This window comes from Oncorhynchus masou, chromosome 10 (assembly GCF_036934945.1).
Source record: "Oncorhynchus masou masou isolate Uvic2021 chromosome 10, UVic_Omas_1.1, whole genome shotgun sequence".
Classification (NCBI taxonomy): Eukaryota; Metazoa; Chordata; class Actinopteri; order Salmoniformes; family Salmonidae; genus Oncorhynchus; species Oncorhynchus masou.
This window is the reverse complement of record NC_088221.1, coordinates 6593885-6615059: the sequence shown is the minus strand read 5'-3', so window position 1 is coordinate 6615059 and position 21175 is coordinate 6593885. Positions and strand designations below refer to the sequence as shown.

Here is a 21175-nt window from a genome sequence, read left to right as displayed (position 1 = left end):
GGTCCAAGGCACTTTTTCTTTGTCTCATGCTCAATGTGTTCAAGCCAATAACAGGCACAAGAGGGGGGAAAAGCAAGAGAATCCAGCCAGCGGAAAGGAAGGTGAAAGGCACAGGCCAGCAAATTGCAAAAGGCAATACTGGGAGCTTTTAATGCAACATGATCCTGTAGGTCTTGCCATAAAAATACCGTTGGGCAGGAGCATGCACAGTCTGTATATGCCTAATTGCTATGGAATTATCCATTTGTTTAGCCTTTTTTCCAATTGAACTTTCAAAGTTGTTTGAATTGGCTCATGTATTGCTAATAATATACATGTATCTTCTGCTATCAAAGTTTTAAAGCAAATACACGTAATTAATTCAATTGGATTAGATTACCTTCAAAGTGCCCGAGCCATGTTTTTTGTCACAGCTTTTTTTGGAAGTTAGTGTTAACAATACTTATAATAATCAAAATGTTAAAGTGTAGTTGGGAAAGAAAGAAAGAAAATAAATTAAGAAAAAGGGCCCATTTGGGACACATTGGGACACATTTTGAAAACACAACTGATGCTATTATAAGAAGGCAGCACTGTGACAATGAACAAGGCAGAGCTGCAGATGACCCTGAAGAAGGGGGCGGATGAGGGGTGCGCGGCGTCCCAAGCCCTATCATTCCTCCAAAGCGGGCCAAGGCCTAGCCTTACCCAGACCAGGAGGTCCCGGACTCTGGGGCTTCCTTGTTCCCCACCCAGACCCCTCCAGCATTCGTACGCAAAATGAGGAACGCCGCTGTGGGAACCATCTGCGACATCCGTCTGAAAGTGGTGGTGGTAGGAGACCCACAGCCCTCGCTCTACTGGTACCACAACGACGACATGCTGAATATGGTTAACCAGGAGTATGGGGGCCTGTTGATCAGGGACTGCAAGCCCAGCGATGCCGGCCTCTACACTTGCATCGCCAGCAACCACTTGGGGAAGGTGCAGAGTGGCGCCATGCATGCCATCCTGGACCTGGAGGAAGGTAATGTAGACATTACATATCCTATAGTTTTGTTAAACATCCCTGGCCTCTTATCAATGTGTTACAGTTCAAATAAGGTAATAATTTTGGATTTATGGATTTAACATGATTGGGCAGGGGAGCAGCCATGGGAGGGCATAGGCCCACACTGGGGAGGCAGGGCTTTATTACAGACATAAATACTCCTTACTTCTCTGGCAACAGCTTTGGTGGACATTCCTGCAGTCAGCATGCCAATTGCACGCTCCCTCAACTTGAGATATCTGTGGCATTGTGTTGTGTGAGAAAAATCCCTCACTAGTCTCTCACTGTTGCCGCTTGCTATATATCACCTTCTGGCCCCAGCTGTGCCCTGGACACCATATGTTAATTGATTGCCCCCTATCTATCTTCAGAGCTCGTGCTGTTAGGTGACCTAAACTGGGACATGCTTAACACCCCGGCCATCCTACAATCTAAGCTAAATAACCTCAATCTCACACAAATTATCAATGAACCTAACAGGTACAACCACAAATCCGAAAACACGGTCTCCCTCATAGATATCATCCTAACCAACCTGCTATCTTCAACCAGGATCTCAGAGATCACTGCCTCATTGCCTGCGTCCGTAATGGGTCTGCGGTCAAACGACCACCCCTCATCACTGTAAAACGATCCCTAAAACACTTCAGCAAGCAGATCTTTCTGATCGACCTGGCCTGGGAATTCTGGAAGGATATTGACCTCATTTCGTCAGTAGAGGATGCCTGGTTATTCTTTAAAAGTGGTTTCCTCACCATCTTAAATAAGCATGCCCCATTAAAAAAAATAGAACCAGAAACAGATATAGCCCTTGGTTCACTCCAGACCTGACTGCCATTGACCAGCACAAAAACATCCTGTGGCGTACTGCATTAGCATCGAATAGCCCCCGCGATATGATACTTTTCAGGTAAGTTAAGAACCTATATACACAGGCAGTTAGGAAAGCAAAGGCTAGCTTTTTCAAACAGAAGTTTGCATCCTGTAGCACAAACTCCAAAACGTTCTGGGACACTGTAAAGTCCATGGAGAATAAGAGCACCTCCTCCCAGCTGCCCACTGCACTGAGGCTAGGAAACACTGTGACCACTGATAAATCTGCTATAATTGAGAATTTCATTAAGCATTTTTCTATGGCTGGCCAACCTTGGCTACCCCTGGTTACCCTTACCCCGATCAACAGCCCTGCACCCCCCACAGCAACTTGCCCATGCCTCCCCATTTCTCCTTAATCAAAATCCAGATAGCTGATGTTCTGAAAGAGATACAAAATCTGGACCCCTACAAATCAGCTGGGCAAGACAATCTAGACCCTCTCTTTATAAAATTATCCGCCAACATTTTTTGCAACCCCTATTACTAACCTGTTCAACCTCTCTTTCGTATCGTCTGAGATCCCCAAAGATTGGAAAGCTGCCAGGGTCAACCCCTTCTTCAAAGGGGGAGACATTCTAGACCCAAACTGCTACAGACCTATATCTATCCTACCCTGCCTTTCTAACGTCTTTAAAAGCCAAGTTAACAAACAGATCACCGACCATTTTGAATCCCACCTCTCCGCTTTGCAATGTGGTTTCCGAGCTGGTCATGAGTGCATCTCAGCCACATTCAAGGTCCTAAATGATATCATAACCGCCATCGATAAGAGACAATACTGTGCAGCTGTATTCATAAACCTGGCTTTCGACTCTGTCAATCACCACATTCTTATCGGCAGACTCAACAGCCTTGGTTTCTCAAATGACTGCCTCGCCTGGTTCACCAACTATTTCTCAGAAATTCAGTGTGTCAATTCGGAGGGCCTGTTGTTCATACCTCTGTCAGTCTCTATGGGGGTGCCACAGGGTTCAATCCTCGGGTAGACTCTTCTCTGTATGCATCAATGATGTCGCTCTTGCTGCAGGTCCTCTGATCCACCTCTACGCAGACAACACTATTCTGTATACTTCTGGCCCTTCTTTGGACACTGTGTTAACTTCTTGGCGCACCCATTCTCGTCAACATCTGCTGAATTGCAGAGCGCCAAATTGAAATTAAATTACTAAAAATATTTAATTTTCATGAAATCACAAGTGCAATATAGCAAAACACATCCTAGATTGTTGTTAATCCACCTGTCAGATTTCAATAAAGCTTTACAGCAAAAGCTATCCAAGGGTTTATGTTAGGACATCTCTCTCAGCAGACAAAACATTACAAACAGCTAGTAGCAAAGTAGATTGGTCACGAAAGTCAGAAAAGCAATAAAATGACTCGCTTACCTTTGATGATCTTCGGATGTTTGCACTCACGAGACTCCCAGTTACACAGTACATTTTATTTTGTTCCATAAAGATTATTTTTATATCCAAAATACTTCCATTTGGTTATGTTCAGAAATCCACAGGCTCAATTGGTCACGAAGGGGCAGACAAATTCCAAATAGTATCCGTAAAGTTCGTAGAAACATTTCAAATGTTTTTTATAATCAATCCTCAGGTTGCTTTTACAACATATAATCAATAATATTTCAACCAGACCGTAGCTTTTTCAATAGGAGAGAGAGAGAGAATATGTCTGCTCCAAGCTGTTGTGCATGCAAAACACTGCTGGCACCCAGCCATCCACTGACGCGATGTGATCGTCCTCGCTCATTTTTCAGAATAAAAGCCTGAAACTATGTCTAAAGACTGTTCACACCATTTGGAAGCCATAGGGAAAGGAATCTGGTCGATATCCCTTTTAAATGGAGGGAAGGCATGTAAAGGAACAGAGCTTTCAGGACAAACGGCACTTCCTGGTTGGATATTCCTCAGGTTTTTGCCTGCAACATCAGTTCTGTTATACTCACAGACAATATTTTGACAGTTTTGGAAACTTTAGAGTTTTCTATCATAATCTGACAATTATGTGCATCTTCTAGATTTTGGGCCTGAGAAATAGGCAGTTTCATTTGGGTATGTTTTTATCCAAACATCAAAATACTGCCCCCTACACTCAAAAGGTTAATTAACCTCCAGACGAGCTTCAATGCCATACAACTCTCCTCCCGTGGCCTCCAACTGCTCTTAAATGCAAGTAAAACTAAATGCATGCTCTTCAACCGATTGCTGCCCGCACCTGCCCGCCTGTCCAGCATCACTACTCTGGACGGTTCTGACTTAGAATATGTGGACAACTACAAAGATCTAGGTGTCTGGGTAGACTATAAACTCTCCTTCCAGACTTGCATTAAGCACCTCCAATCCAAAATGAAATCTAGAATCAGCTTCCTATTTTGCAACTAAGCATCCTTCACTCATGCTTCCAAACATACCCTCGTGAAACTGACTATCCTACCTATCCTTGACTTCGGCGATGTCATTTACAAAATAGCAGTCTATCACAGTGCCATTCGTTTTGTCACCAAAGCTCCATATACTGTACTACCAACCACTGCGACCTGTATGCTCTCATTGGCTGACCCTCGCTTCATATTTGTTGCCAAACCCACTGGCTCCAGGTCATCTATAAGTCTTTGCTAGGTAAAGCCTCACCTTATTTTAGCTCACTGGTCATCATAGCAGCACCCACTTGTAGCATGTGCTCCAGCAGGTATATTTCACTGGTCACCCTCAAAGCCAATTCCTCATTTGGCCGCCTTTCCCTCGAGTTCTCTGCTGCCAATGACTGGAACGAACTGCAAAAATCACTGAAGCTGGAGACTCATAACTCCCTCACTAACTTTAAGCACAAACTGTCAGAGCAGCTCACAGATCACTGCATCTGTACATAGCCCATCTGTAAATAGCCCATCCAACTACCCCATCCCCATACTGTTATTTAATTGATTTATTTAGCTCTTTTACACCCCAGTATCTTTACTTGCACACTCATCTTCTGCACATCTATCACTCCCGTGTTTAATTGCTATATTGTAATTATTTCGCCACTATATGGCCTATTTATTGCCTTACCTCCCTTATCCTACCTCATGGGCACACACTGTATATAGACTTGTTCTATTGTATTATTGACTGTATATTTGTTTATTCCATGTGTAACTCTGTTGTTGTTTGTCACACTACTTTGCTTTATCTTGGCCATGTCGCAGTTGTAAATGAGAACTTGTTCTCAACTGGCCTACCTGGTTAAATAAAGGTGAAATTAATGTTTTATTATTATCTTGTCAAAGGGGAAATGGTCAATAACAGGGATGTAAACTAATTGGTGCGCAAAATGTGAGAAATATCTTTTATTTCAACTCATGATACATTGGACCAATACTTTATGTTACGTTTATATTTTTATTCAGTATGGATTTTTTTTTTAAAGAAAATTCTGAAACAAGGATGTTTTGGGGCCATGTTTTGGGCATCCCCTCTAATTTCGGTTAACCCAGAAGTAAAATCTTCCGTAATTTGGTCAGCTGCATGATTAACTTCTGGGTTTATACGTGTTCGAAATTGAGTTCCGGAGATTTGCGAATTCTCCACCCTTGTAAAAGGAAACACTCAGGCAGTATGGGCACACGCGCAAAGAACTCAAAGCACTGCCTTCGCCCCAATCCTGATGAATCCAAATAACCAGTGACGAAAACCCAAAGACCGGAACTACTGCTGCTCTCATCTCATGCAGCCCATTCATCCATGGCAGATTCTGAGTACACATAAATCTGCCCACAAAACCCCACCCCACCCTCATGACCTACACACCACTATGGAGGCACTAACATAGACAGTAACTAATACTCCCATGTGTAATTCTCCCACTCACACTTGGAATTTGTGGGCAAATATGGTTTGATATTATTTAGAAATACTTCAGCAGTTTTTTTTTATCTCCACATTGCTCTTTCTATACCATTATCTCATGACCTCACAGTTTACCAATTGAGTCCCTCAATGCTCAGAGGTTGTGAAAAATTGAAGGGTTCACATAAATGGCATGATTAATCATTTAATTGAACCAGTCAGAATATGTCAGTTGATTTGTATGATGTTTGTGCAGAGCTAAAGAGGGAGTAATACTGAAGAGCGATAATGTGATCATTTCTTCTCTGGCCAACTCGTAATGGTGGGTAATAGGGAAGAACTGGGTAATGCTTTACTTACAGTCTGTAGGTATAATGCTGTTATAATTCCTTGTACGACTATATGACCCCCTTTTAAATGTTGAATTATCATTTCATGATGATCCTGACTAACCTAGCCATTTTGGTTCAGTTGAAATGTTGATACATAGAGATATAACTTTTTATTAACTTTAGTGTAAGACACCATTAAGGTTCATACATGCTTATAACAAGTTATAAAGCATTATACCCGCATGCCTCAAGTGTTACCAACAGGGGTAGAGTTATTTATCCTCCTAGGTTACCTTGTTAGGCCAGATGACTGAACCTTGAGGCTTGTTTCATTGGCACAGGAGTGATAGGTCATCTAAATTGCACAATGGCAACAATGGCAGCAGATAAAGCCTGCTACGTTTCTTTTTGACAAAATTAGGAACATATATTATCTGAATCTGTAGCTAGACTCTTGCCCCTATACACTACTTTTTAGAACACCCACCTACTCATTCAATGGTTTTCCTTTATTTTTACAATTTCCTACATTGTAGAATAATAGTGTAGACATCAAAACTTTGAAATAACACATTTGGAATCATGTAGTAACCAAAAAAGTGTTAAACATAAAATATAGTTTTATATTTGAGATTCTTCAATAGCCTTGATGACAGCTTTGCACACTCTTGGCATTCTGTCAACCAGCTTGATGAGGTAGTCACCTGGAATGTATTTCAATTAACAGGTGCGCCTTCTTAAAAGTTAATTGGTGGAATTTCTTTCCTTCTTAATGTGTTTGAGCCAATCATTTGTGTTGTGACATGGTAGGGGGTTATACATAAAATAGCCTATTTGATAAAAGACCAAGTCCATATTATGGCAAGAACAGCTCAAATAAGGAAAGAGAAATAACAGTCCATCATTACTTTAAGACATGAATGTCAGTCAATGTGGAAAATGTCAAGAACTTTGAAAGTTTCTTCAAGTGCAGTCGCAAAAACCATCAAGCGCTGTGGTGAAACTAGCTCTCATGAGGACCGCCACAGGAATGGAAGACCCAGAGTTACCTCTGCTGCAAAGGGCAAGCTCATTAGAGTTACCAGCCTCAGAAATTGCAGCCCAATTAAATGCTTCACAGAGTTCAAGTAACAGTAACACATCTTCACATCAACTTTTCAGAGGAGACTGTGTGAATCAGGCCTTCATGATCCAATTGCTGCAAAGAATCTACTACTAAAGGACACCAATAAGAAGAAGAGACTCACTTGGGAAACACGAGCAATGGACATTAGACCGGTAGGAATTTGTCCTTTGATCTGGAGATCAAATTTGAGATTTTTGGTTCTGCTGTGTCTTTTGCGAGACACAGTGTGTGTGGGTGAATGGATGATCTCCACATATGTGTTTCCCATCGTAAAGCATGGAGGAAGTGGTGTCATGGTGTGGGGGTGATTTGCTGGTGACACTGTCTGTGATGTATTTAGAATTCACGGCACACTTTACCAGCATGGCTACCACAGCATTCTGCAGCGATACGCCATCCCAGCTGGTTTGGGCTTAGTGGGACTATGTTGAAGGAATTCTAAATTCCTCTGTATTGTTTCCCAATCAGAATTTAATACTCTGTCAATGCATTCTAAAGGATTGTAAGACCCAATATTTTTATAAGAATGGACAGAGCCCCGGTCTTAAAAGTCAGGTAACAATGTTTAATTCAAGAGAGTACTGACCCAAAATACAAAGAAAATGACATTTTAAAGAGTAGATAAAAATGACGTCATCAGTTCTCATACTCTCTCCGATCCACACAATAGTGCAGTGTCTTCAGGTCTGGAGATTGTCTCCTACTCCCCTCATAAAGCAAACATTCCAATCTGTCTAAAAGACACTCCTCCACTAATGGAACATTGTTATGAATCCCTTTTGGCCCGACAGTCTAGGGGGGATGGTAATGAGACCCGTAACATAACTCATGCATATTATTGTGACAAAGGAAAAGTGTGAACGAAATAACCACGACAACAGAAATCTACCGTCAAACTCTAGGTTTATTTATAAACACACGGTAATGGGGGGAGCAGGAAAAGGGGCTGAGCTGGACCCAAGGAAAGAAACAATAAGTATTCAAAAACACCCCTAAGCTAGACTAGCCTACTTTAACAACAGCTAACTAACTAACCAAAAATACAGTGGGTGGTCCGCCCAGTTCTAACTAGTGTATTTAACAAAGTTCACCTACGGGTAGTGTATGCCCATGGGCGACTTGTCTTGCTTTCCCCCTTTTCCCACCAGCAACACAAACACCACAACCAAAAACAATACTCACAGGTGATGACAAAGTGCTATGAGGTGCTTAAACAAAAGAGAGGTTAAGACACAAAGCGAGAGTGAAACACAGAGACCTACAGACATGACATTTACAGAGAGATTGAGCTCTAGAACAAACAAATGATTGGGTTTTTAAACCATGGGAAAGGAACTGTGATAGGTCAGGAAATACGAGGTGTGTCTTCTGATTGATGATTGATTGTTGACTGATTGGGGAGTGATGATTTTCACCTGTGAGGGGAGAAGGAGAGAAAAGAAACACACACACAGGATACACACACACAGGATAACTGTATCCGTAACAAACATCAAAGAACATTCTTATCTGTCTGAAAAGATATAGCCTCCTTCTCTCTTAAACCCGCAAGGTACAGACAATTCATTCGTTTTACCTACAATTTCAGTCCAAGTTTAACCAAAAACCCATACATTTCATACCATAACATAATAGTATTAAAACTTAATGGTTCTAATAAAAATGTATACATAATTAATTAATAATTTCAACTATAATTTCCTCCAACAGACTATCATTTGTGTAAGGGTTATTTGACCAAGAAGGAGAGTGATGGAGTGCTGCATCAGATGATCTGGCCTCCACAATCCCGACCTCAAGCAAGTTGTGATGGTTTGGGATGAGTCAGATTGCATAGTGAAGGAAAATCAGCCAACACGTGCTCAGCATATGTGGGAAGTCCTTCAAGACTGCTGGAAAAGCATTCCAGGTGAAGCTGGTTGAGAGAATGCCAGAGTGTGCAAAGCTGTCATCAAGGCAAAGGGTGGCTATTTGAAGAATTGAAAATATAAAATTATAATTTTTTGGTTACTACATGATTACATATGTGTTATTTCATTTGTTTTGATGCCTTCACTATTATTCTACAATGTAGAAAATAGTAAAAATAAAGAAAAATCCTTGAATGAGTCGGTGTTTTAAAACTTTTGACCGGTGGTGTACATGGATGAATGTTTCACGGAAGAATGCTTCACCCAAACTCTGACCATTCTACTTGCCCTAGCAGAGCTGGTTAGACTGTTTTCATGTTATCCAGAGTGTTGGTGACTGTAACTGTACTCCTGGCAGCAATTTAATTACGCTTTTTTTGCCGACATTTATTAACTTCAGCTATATTCAACCGATGTTGGGTTATCGTAAATTCATCAGTTATTCTGCAGTGGTAAATTCATCAGTTATTCTGCACTGGCACACTCGGGACGAGAGTGCTCTGAAACTGTTGCAGTGACATTCTATTGAAATGGATACTTGCATAGTGGAGTTTTTATTAAATTTCACTACGCGATACATAAAAAAAGCTTCATTAGACAGGATTACCTACACATACTGACCAGCTCAAAAATGGACAGAAGCATGTTATATGGCTGACCAATCCAAACTCATCTCTCGGCATTATCTCAGCCAAAAATGGCTAGCGGGAAGGTTGCTGTCTTTCTGTGGCTTAACCAACTAGGCTCGTGATTTAACCATTTTATTTTAATTTACAGATGGTATACAAGTTTGTTATTAAGGCACATGAAACTTCACATGTTCGAGAAGGAATTTCCACAAAAAAAACACATTTTGATTTAAAAAGGTTTGTTCAAATGGCTCTCCCGTGAAGTAGTGACCTGCGACATACGCCTAGTTTCCTGACACTGGGCACAAATGTAATTGCTTAAATATACTTAAGAAGCAAAAGTATAGGTATAAATCATTTCACATTTCTTATATTAAGCAAACCAAACATCACAACTTAAAAAAAAATGTTTTAAGAATAGCCAGGGGAACATTCTAACAATATACAATTTAAGCATTTCTGTGTATTGAGTCCACCAGATCATAAGCAGTAGGGATGACCAGGGATGTTCTGTTGATAAGTGTGTGAATTTGACCATTTTCCTGTCCTGCTAAGCATTCAAAATGTAACGAGTACTTCTGAGTGTCAGGAAAATGTATGGAGTAAAAAGTACCGTATTTTCTTCAGGAATGTAGTAAGATAAAGTAAAAGTTGTAAAGTACAGGTAGCCCAAAAAAAACTAGTACTTTAAAGTATTTTTACTGAAATACTTTACACCACTGTTCTTATATACAGTACAGTTAAATTAGATCTTTAGGAATAGGAGAAGCGCTGTGATACAAGATGTTTTTTTAACTGTTGTTTAAAGCTAAACTTGCTTTTTGCCTCCGTAACCTCTGGTTAGAGCATTCCATAATGACATGGCTCTATACGCATTATATATGTTTTTGGTTTGGGTACTGTGAAGAAACCCATAGAGGCATGTCTGATTGGGTATGTATGCAAATATATTAAACAAGTGGTTGGGTGTTTTTAACACACAAATGTTTCTTAAAAATACTAGAAGTGAAGTAATCAATTTCTCATCAACCCTCAACTATGAAAGACTATAATGAATGGTGTTGTTAGCTCTGTGTGTGTAGTTTTAAGTCGCTCTGGATAAGAGCGTCTGCCAAATGACTTAAATGTAAATGTAAATGTAGTTAAGGGCAAGGTGTGTTGCTTTGTTTTGAGCCAGCTGCAGCTTTGCTAGGTCTTTCTTTTCTACACCTGACCATATTACCAAACAGTAATCAACATGGGACAACATCAAAGCCTGAACAACTAGTACAGTTGATCTTTGTGTCAAAAACGCAAAACATATTTTTATAACAGCCATACCTCACCCCATCCTCACAACAACTTTGTCAATATGACATGACCATGATAACTGACCATCCAATGTTAGTCCTAGGAGTTCAGCTTCTTAAACTTCTTCAATGGTCACACTCTTTATGCACAACTCCTGTAGAGGATTAGGTCTAAGATAATTCTTTGAGACAAATACAACGCTTTTGGTTTTAGATGTATTTAAGACCAATTTGTTGTTGATTACTCATTCTGACACTGACTGTAACTCCTTGCTAAGAGTTTCAGTGAGCTCACTGGCTGTAGGTGCTGATTTATAGGGTGTACAATCATCAGCATACATAGTCATTTTAGCTTCTTGTGGCAAATCATTTGTAAAAATAGAGAAGCGTAATGGCCCAAGGAAACTGCCCTGAGGGACAAATCAAATTTATTTATATATAGCCCTTCGTACATCAGCTGATATCTCAAAGTGCTGTACAGAAACCCAGCCTAAAACCCCAAACAGCAAGCAATGCAGGTGTAGAAGCACGGTGGCTAGGAAAAACTCCCTAGAAAGGCCGAAACCTAGAGAGGAACCAGGCTGCCGCACTGTACATATCTGATGTTAGAGAAGCTTCCATTGAAGATTACCCTTTGCATTCTATTGGATAAGTAACTCTCCAACCATGTGATGGCAGGTGATGTTAAGGATTTTCAATATCAAATTATGATCACCAACCACTTTTCCATCCACAGTTTTCATATAGTATAATTTTTATACGACAGCTGTGATGGAAACAGGAAGTTTCGATACAATTGTATGAATGTAGACAGATAATTTGTTTATTTGACATGGTGGGATCTTTTGTTGTTGGTAAAATGTGTTATGCGAGAAATGGCTTTGGAAACTTGAAGCAAACTTGGAGTCACGCGATGATGTGGCTGGACTACACACCATTACTTCTCGGGAAAACAATACAGTTTATTAGGCTACAGATTAAATAAATGATGCTGAACTTCACAGGGTGTTAAAAGTGCATGCTATGAGCTTGATGCTCCTTTCCAAATATTATCAAAGTTCTTATTCTGGTGAGACAATGATCGATTGCTTGACTGCTATTTGACTAATAACAATATTCTCCCTTTTATAGATAATTATCTCATAATGTAGACTAGCCTACCTGCACAGCCTACTCGCACTATATCTGCTAGCTGTTGGCTAGAACACATGCCAAGACCAGAGTAGGCACATTTGCTATTTAATGCAACAGTTTTTGTGACAAAACTATCGTTAGAGTTGAAAATGAAATGTGGAACATGAAAACTTAAGTGGAAAATTACATTTTGTGTGCACTACGTCATCACGCACTGATTTGTATCTGCAACGAGTCAGTTTGGTGGAAAATGTGCATATTTTCTTTATGCAGAATTTATGATATTCGCATGACAATCTGTTGCCAATTGTATGGAAACCTAGCTAATAAGATGGCTGCACTGAAATCTACCATTACAGCTACAACTAACATCTTAAAATCAATTTATTTTAGCAAATCATCAGTCATCTGAGTCAGTGTAGTACAAGTTGAGTGCCCTTCCCTATATGCATGCTGAAAGCCAGTAGTTAACTTGTCCTTAAAAAAAATAGCATTGTATTTGTTCAAACACAATTCTCTCCATCGGTTTACTAAGAACAGGCAGCAAACTGATTGGGCAGCTGTTAGGGCCAGCGAAGTGTGCTTTAATAGTTTTAGGAAGTGGAATTTCTTGAGCTTCCTTCCATGCCTGTGGACACTCGCACTCCTTTAGGCATTGTACGTAGGTGTGGCAATACAGTCTGCTACCATTCTCAATAGGTTGGCTTATCATTATTGATGGATAGCAACAGTTTTTCCACCTCTTCCACACAAACTTAACCAAATTCAAAACGGCAATCCTTCTCTTTCATTGTTCATGTTTAATACACAAATATGATAGTTCACTGTTCAATGTTGTCATTTCACTTCTCAATTTGTCCACTTTATCAGTAAAATAGTAATTTAAATGATTGGCTATATCAAAAGGTTTTGTTATAAATGACCCATCAACTTCAATGAATGATGGAGATTATTTGGGTTTTCTGCCCATAATATAATTTAAGGTCCTCCTGAATCTTTTCCCATAGTTTTTTGTAATTTCTCTTGTTTTAGTAATAGAATTTTTAAAAATCATGATACATTTAGTCACAACATTTCTCAATTGACAGTATGTCAACCAATTAGCTGAGCAGCCTGACTTGTTTGCCAGCTTTTTTGCATAATTTCTTTTGAACCATACAATTTTTTAATTCATCATTGATCCAGTGGGCTCGAACAGTTCTCTGTTAGTTTCTTAACAGGTGCATGTTTGTCAACAATTGGCAAGAATAATAAAAAAATACTCAAGTTGCTGCATCTGGATTCTCCTCCCTATACAGATCAGAGTTCTGAGAAAACATTTTACATGATCTCTTATGAATAACTTTAGGCCCTGCCTTTGGTACTTTGGCTTTCCTTGTTATTGCCACAATGTTATGGTCACTACAGCCAATGGTAAGTGATATTGCTTTGGTGCAAATCTCTGCAGCGTTGATGAAGACATGATCAATACAAGTGGATGTCACGGACCCAACACTTTTGGTATACACTCTAGTTGTTTGCATTTACTGCAAATTGAATGTACAATTGTGTAAGCTCGCCTTGCAATGCAGCTGATGTAACATAGCTAGCTAACTATTTACTTGCTTATTGTGTAGTGGAGGAAAAAAATAACTGTATGCCTATGGCTGTGTAGCTAGCTACAGTATGTAGCCGATCTGTGTATGGACCCTAAAACATTAGGTTCTGAACTAATATTCATACCAAACTATGAACCTCAGCTACCATAGTTGTTGTATAAACTTCAAGTCTAAATGGCATTAATGAAGCCTAGGAATAGAGTAGAATATAATATTATTGTGCCAATAATGCAAGTCCTATATACATGTACTGTAGTTATTATCACTCATGAGATTCCCACATTGTAGCCTGTACATTGAATATAATCACTGATCATGTACTCTTCCTTGGCAAATAAAGGTGAAGTTCAGGTATGAATCTCTGAGACATTCTTTTTCTTTTCAGTCAAACTCCATTATTTGAGTGATGCTGTGTCTGCATGTATGCATTACAATTATACACTTCAACGGTGTTTACCGCTCCTGGGACATCAATGATTACACATTGTAACTATACAATAGACTAGAAACATGATTGATTTGTAATTCATATATACAGAAAAAAAACTAATCATATCTAACTCCCTTCATCTGCATTAATCTGAGGACACAGGATAGTATTTCAATGAGATACTTAATTTCAACCAGTGGAGATTGTGAAACACTTTATTGAAAGAAGTTCATTATCCAGGTGTTAGAAATAATTAATACATGCATCGTAATTATGTTAATGTAATATATTATAAATATAAGTTCAATCTGTACTTCAATGCACAAATGGTGTGCAATATAAAACAAGGAAGAAAGATGAGGTACGGAGAGAGGTGTATAAGACAGAAAGGAAAGTGTAAGAACAGCGGCAGACAGCATATGGTTAATGAATTACCGTGCTACCCTAATATTCTCTCAGTTCAACACAATTGCAGTGTCTCCTAACCAGTCTTGGGCCCTCAGTTGGCCCGAAGGTTATCTTAGGAGCGGATGAGGTGGCGATGACGGGACTGGCTTCCTCTCTCACATCAAAACATACCTGTAGACGAGAGACTGATGGATAGAGAGAGGGCATGATTAAGGCTTGTTTTTTTTTATTCTAACATGGCCAGTCATCAATCATCAGGAGGTGAAATGCAAAACTGACCTTGGATAGGGGCGGCAGTGTAGCCTAGTGGTTAGAGCATTGGACTAGTAACCGAAAGGTTGCTAATTCAAATCCCCGAGCTGACAAGGTACAAAATCTGTCGTTCTGCACCTGCACAGGCAGTTAACCCACTGTTCCTAAGCCGTCATTGAAAATAAGAATTTGTTCTTAACTGACTTGCCTAGTTAAATAAAATAAAAAAATAATTAACTCTGGGACTACTACATCTGTCTGTATTTCAATGTAAAGCATCTCTTTATTAATACTCCGTGTTGACCCACAAACAATAGAAGATATGGTCAATAGAAGATACTGTATGTGACGCAGACACCTATCGGAGTGTACCTGAAACATTTAAATATAGAGGGCTATGTGTCTCACTACTTGGTTATTGCAAGGCTAACCCCTAGGGAAATCATGACTTGGCAGCAACAGATAGTCCAGTGAAAATGGCTGTGTTTATGTGGTGTAAATTTGAAAATGAGCAGCTGACATCTTAATTTTTTTTTAAATTAATGCACGTGATACAGGTTGCATGTACAACAAGACAGGCAGAGATGAAGAGAGAAAAAGAACACCAAAGAGTTTAATTACCTCTGGCCTGTTCCTCAGACAGTGAACATCTGGCAATATCTACATTTTAGACCGCTTGATCAGCTCGCTCTCTGAAAGTAAAGAAAATAGCTTATTCATCCTTTTGTTAAAAAAAGCTAACCGTTACACTGTCATGAATTATGATTGTATATCGACTATGAAACAAATATGACATGGCCTGCTTATGAGTTGCCATGAAAGAAAGTTAGATTCATTTAACTGACACTGAATTGTGGGAGCTAACTACTAGCTATGAAAAAGTTGGACAGAAGAACGCCCATTACATTTCACATTTAAGTCATTTAGCAGACGCTCTTATCCAGAGCGACTTACAAATTGGTGAATTCACCTTCTGACATCACCCAATCCTTCTTCTTCCAGTCCTTCTTCGTAGGTGTCCACTATTCTTCATAGGTGTCCGCTTCCTTTGTGTCTGAAAAAAGTTAGTTTCAGAACAATTATTTTTGATTGAAAATATAAAAAATTTCCTCCATAGCATATAAGAATTTGCCTGAGAATAACCACACCTTCATACAAACGTGCTACTGTATGCAGAATTCTTGACGCACAACCGAAGATGTTGCCATATCCTGCCAGCATGCCCACAAGCGAGCCACTCAGGCACAGAATGATGCATGGAAGAGGGAAAGAAGCAATAATTTGTTGCAAGTTGGGGAGGGGGGTTAATAGCTGAACAATAGACTATTCAACCTTTACTAAAGAATAGTCTATTAGATGAGCTAGGTGTGAAAACCCCCCTCCTATCACAGACCAGATTTGCCCTAACGACCAAGGGGTAGCTTGCTACTCAATGTAATAAAGTAATGACTTTTCAAATAAGTTACCTTACACGTTATGTTGACTGACAATTGTTAGCTACGCTGTCCTTACCAACCACATAGCATATCATTACAGCAGTATGCAGCTAACGTTAGTAACTATACATCAAACTTTCAAGTATATTAACTATAGGCTATCTAACTACCCAACGTTTATTGACTTGATTATTCCCATAATTCTTAGCTTAGCTAAATGGTATGGTTGCTGTGCGTTCCCAATGGACATTTGGGTGCTTTCATAAATTAGCTCGGGCTATCAATAGGCTGGACAAAGAATGAGTCAAAATTCCCCCAAGGCTGAAAAACAGCTTATGAACGTTGGCTAAACTGGAACACTAGCCTGAGGCCATAGCAAATGAATGGAATTGAACATTCTCAGAGCCTGTTTTGACTGGTGTGATGCTTAGAATTCAATTTAGCCTAAATGGCACAAAAAAATGTATCCCTTTTTATATTACCACTACAATCTGTTCATCGGATGAAACTGAAAAAAAAACTGGTGCAGAAAGGTACATTTGCACCTCGATGGAGTTAACTGTGCTTATGTCTGCGAAATGAGAAAGTAGGGAAAACATGAAATCTTCTGACTATTTCTAGTCTAGCGATCAATGACAAACAAGCTCGCTGCACAGACTTACATACATTAAGGGAACATTTCGACATTTTCTGTATGGTTAGTGAGAAAGTCCATATTGCAAATGTACCGTCCCTTACTAGACGTCCGAAAACATCTGTAAAATTCGGGGACGGCGTCGGGCCGAGCGGCAGGGCCAGACCTACCGGGAAGTCATCAAATGAACTTTGTCGGACATTCTGTTTTCGTTTTATAAAATAATCAAATTTTGGTCATTTTTCCGCTATCCCGGAAAATCCCACAAGAGGGCATAAGCAATCAAATTGCAATTTGATAAAACATCACGAAGCACGACGGGGCCTTATCTCGAAAACTGAAAGTATTTCGAAGCCGAAACTTGGTGAGCATAGGCTTGGCATAATGGGCAGTTGGCCCTGAACAAGATGGCGTCTAGGCCTCAATGGTTTTTGAGTTATGGCCATTTTTCTGGGATTAAAGGTCCAAAATTAAAATAGAGAAATTATTTTTTCACTTCACGTCAAAGTCAAGGAGCCTCCGGTGTCAATAAAAAAAAAATCTGCCATTTATCTATCGTCATTTAAGAGAAATCGTACAATGACAGATTGGTGATGTTCAAAGTAAGGTGTTTTTTTTTCAACAGTTACAGATCCAGTTGCAGGGTGTTCATACGAATATTTTTAAAGTGTGCTGCGGAGCTCTGCGAGATTTCTGTGATTTTCTATGATTTTCTGAAATAACACACACTCACTAAACCCTCCGTAAATAACTCAGTTCTTAACGTAAAGACTTAAAACTCAGGATTCTGTAACGGCATACCCCAATCAGGATATGGGTTTATTTATAGCTTCCTGTGCCAACAGGAAGTGCCTTAAATGGTGTCATAGTGGCTGTTTCCAAGGGTTAAAAAGGTCAGATCTTTTCAAAACTTCATATGTGTGATTAGGCAACCCTCCTGAACTGTAAAATCAGTCATTTCTCCCAACAGATGTCAAAGAAAAGCTCTCACACACACACACAGCAAGGATGGAGTGACAAAGCGCGGTGCTTAAAGACACAGAGAGCAGGAAATGGCATAAACATAATCCCAAAGCCGTGCTGAGTTCAACGAGATATCCCGCTTGACCGTAGCTCGCTCGGTCTAAGCGCAGCGACCATTAGAAAAGTAGGCCCAAAATGAAGCCTGCACCACAATGTCATTTGCTTTTGGGGGACAGTGAGAGAACCGTTAGGGTGAAAGACACAATTTGACCTCAGGTACGTTCCTAAGGTCCCCCCGATCCGTGCAAGCCTAACCTTGACCGTGTGGCTTTAACCCTTCACAGTTAAAATAAGGTGTTTACATCAAACAGTTTGCATTGACTTCTCTCCCCATAGGAATACATTGCCTTCACCTCTAAATTCAACCTGAAGCCTATGTGGGTTATGAATGCCTTATGAACCTGTCTTCTATGACAGTCCATCAGACCACTATGAGGTCTACCTGTGTCGATTCTAAGCTTCCTGGAGCAACCGGAAGTGGTTAAATTCACCCAAAAGGTATTTGGATGTACATCACCAGCAAAGGTGAAAATGACTCTGCATTCAACCCTGTGTAGATCAGTCAATTCTCAACTTAAAGACTTTAAAACTCAGGATTCTGTAAGTGTCTATGTCAATCAAGACATGTGTTTACTTATAGCTTCCTGTGCCAACCGGAAGTGCCTTTAATTGGGTCACACTGTCTGTTTTGAAGGGTTAGAAAAGTCACATCTCTCCAAAACTTCATATGTGTGACTAGGTAACCCTCCTGAACTGTAAATCAGTCATTTCTCCCAGCAGATGTCAAAGAAAAGCTCTCACACACACACACAGCAAGGATGGAGTAAAAAAGTGAGGTGCCTAAAGACACAGAGAGCGGGCAATGGCATAAACATAATCCCTAGGCCGTGCCGAGTTCAACGAGATATCCCGCTTGACCGTAGCTTGCTCGGTCTGAGAGCAGCGAGCATTAGAAAAGTAGGCCCAAAATGAAGCCTGCACCACAACGTCATTTGATTTTGGGTGACAGCGGCGGAACCGTTAGGTTTAGAAAGACAATTCAACCACAGGAATGTTCCTAAGGTCCTTCCGATCTGTGCAAGCCTAAGTTTCACCGTGTGGCATTAACCCTTAACAGTAAAACAGGTTTTTTTGATCTCATAGAATACAATGATATCTCTCCCCATAGGAATACATTGCCTGCTCCCCTAAATTCAACCTGGAGCTTATATGGGTTATGAATGCCTTATGAACCTGTCTTCGGCACCAGTCCATCAGTCCACTATAAGGTCTACCTGTGTCGATTCTAAGCTTCCTGGACCAACCGAAAGTGGTTAAAATCACCCTAAAAGTGGATACCCATACCCTGCCTGCAGTTTGATAGACATAGTGCATTCAACCCTGTGTAAATCAGTCAGTTTTTATGGTAAAGACTTAAAACTCAGGATCCTGTAATAGAATACCCCAATGAGGATGTGTGTTGAGTTATAGCTTCCTGTGCCAACCGGAAGTGCCATAATTGGTGTCTCATGGGCTGTTTCGAGGGGTTAAAAAAATCTGATATTTCCAAAACTTCATATATGTGATTAGGCAACCCCCATGAACTGTAAATCAGTCATTTTTCCCATAAAATTTTAAAGGAAAACTAAATCACACACACACACAGCTTGGAAGTAGGGACCCATTGGGGTGCGTAGAGACATACACTCCCTGCATTAGTTAACCTTGTTGGAACTTTTAAAGAACCGTCAGACCTAGAGTTCCGAAACTTTAGAATCCTGTTCTAGACCTCAGTTACGTCGCTCTAGAAGGTTCTCGGACCGAGAAACAGCCTCGTACATTTGCAATGACTTCAATTCATTTTGACCATTACGAAAATGGCGACATTTAGAAATGTCCCAGAGACACAAGACTAGGTGCATTGTGACCGTCTCGGCCCATAGAGACAGAACCCAACATCTCGGTCCGATAGCTCATTCAAGGACCCCGTAGCAAGGCATGGAAAAAAGTGGATTTTCAGCACCAATTAGGCTTTTACTCGGACACCAAATGACCTATCGAGCCGAAACTCGGGATTCGGGGTCGCCTCACATAGGACTACACATAATGTCCGAACTGGCCCCGCAGCTAGAAAGTAACTATGTGTTTTATGGTTTTTTAATGTTTTGTACCAAAGGCCTTGTGAATTTTGGGCCAGCTCTGAAGTATGTTATACTTGGCTCCTAAATGAGTTGGGAAAAGTGGGTTTGGTGTCAGTTTGTATCAGTTTGGTGTCAGAATGATATCAAATTGACTGATGGACGGTGACTTGCTGGTGACTCTTGTCCATTTGCAATATGTTTAAACAGTGATGTACCATCACCAAAAGTGACATTCTGAAATCAACCCTAACGAGCGATGGAGAGGTACCAGAATCACTGCCCATCCATCCCGAGTTCATCGGGCCAGTCAATTTTGCATTCCTGCACGATTTTCATAGCATGACAAATTCGTGATGGTGAATGCCCAGTTAACCATATTGCAAATTCACAGTGACTTTGCAAAAGTGAGAAAACATTTGCAATATGTTTAAACAGTGAGGTACCATCACCAAAAGTGACATTCTGAAATCAACCCTAACGAGCGATGGAGAGGTACCAGAATCACTGCCCAGCCATCCCGAGGTCATCGGGCCAGTCAATTTGGCATTCCTGCACGATTTTTATAGCATGACAAATTCTTGATGGTGAATGCCCAGTTAACCATATTGCAAATGCACAGTGACTTTGCAAGAGTGAGAACATAAACAAATGGACATTCTGAAATCAACCCTAACAAGCGATGGAGAGGTACCAGAATCACTGCCCAGCCATCCCGAGTTCATCGGGCCAGTCAATTTTGCATTCCTGCACGATTTTTATAGCATGACAAATTTGTGATGGTGAATGCCCATTGAACCATATTGCAAATGCACAGTGACTTTGCAAAAGTGAGAAAACATAAACAAATGGACATGATGAAATCAACACCACGAGTGATGGAAAGGAACAACAATCACTGCCCGGCCATCCCGAGTTCATCAGTCCAGTCAATTTTGCATTTCTGCAGGATTTTTGTGCATGTCAAATTTCTTATGACATTTGGCCCCCACAAAACATGTGCCTAATGCACAAGTAAAAAAAAAAAAATGATGATAATAAAATATGACTAAAGTATGTTGAAACAGTTCTTATACGTGTGTAATTGACACAAAATTTGAAAGAATTTTGAAAAA

At 40.2% G+C, this 21175-nt stretch overlaps 1 protein-coding gene across 1 annotated transcript in view; it reads left to right on the top strand.

Moving 5' to 3' along the window:
- Positions 1-580: 580 nt before the first annotated feature.
- Positions 581-21175, top strand: part of LOC135547779 (striated muscle preferentially expressed protein kinase-like) — a 203453-nt gene continuing 182858 nt past the window's right edge. The window contains 2 exon segments of the mRNA XM_064977037.1: positions 581-638; positions 641-1006. Coding sequence (XP_064833109.1) covers positions 581-638; positions 641-1006 — 424 coding nt within the window.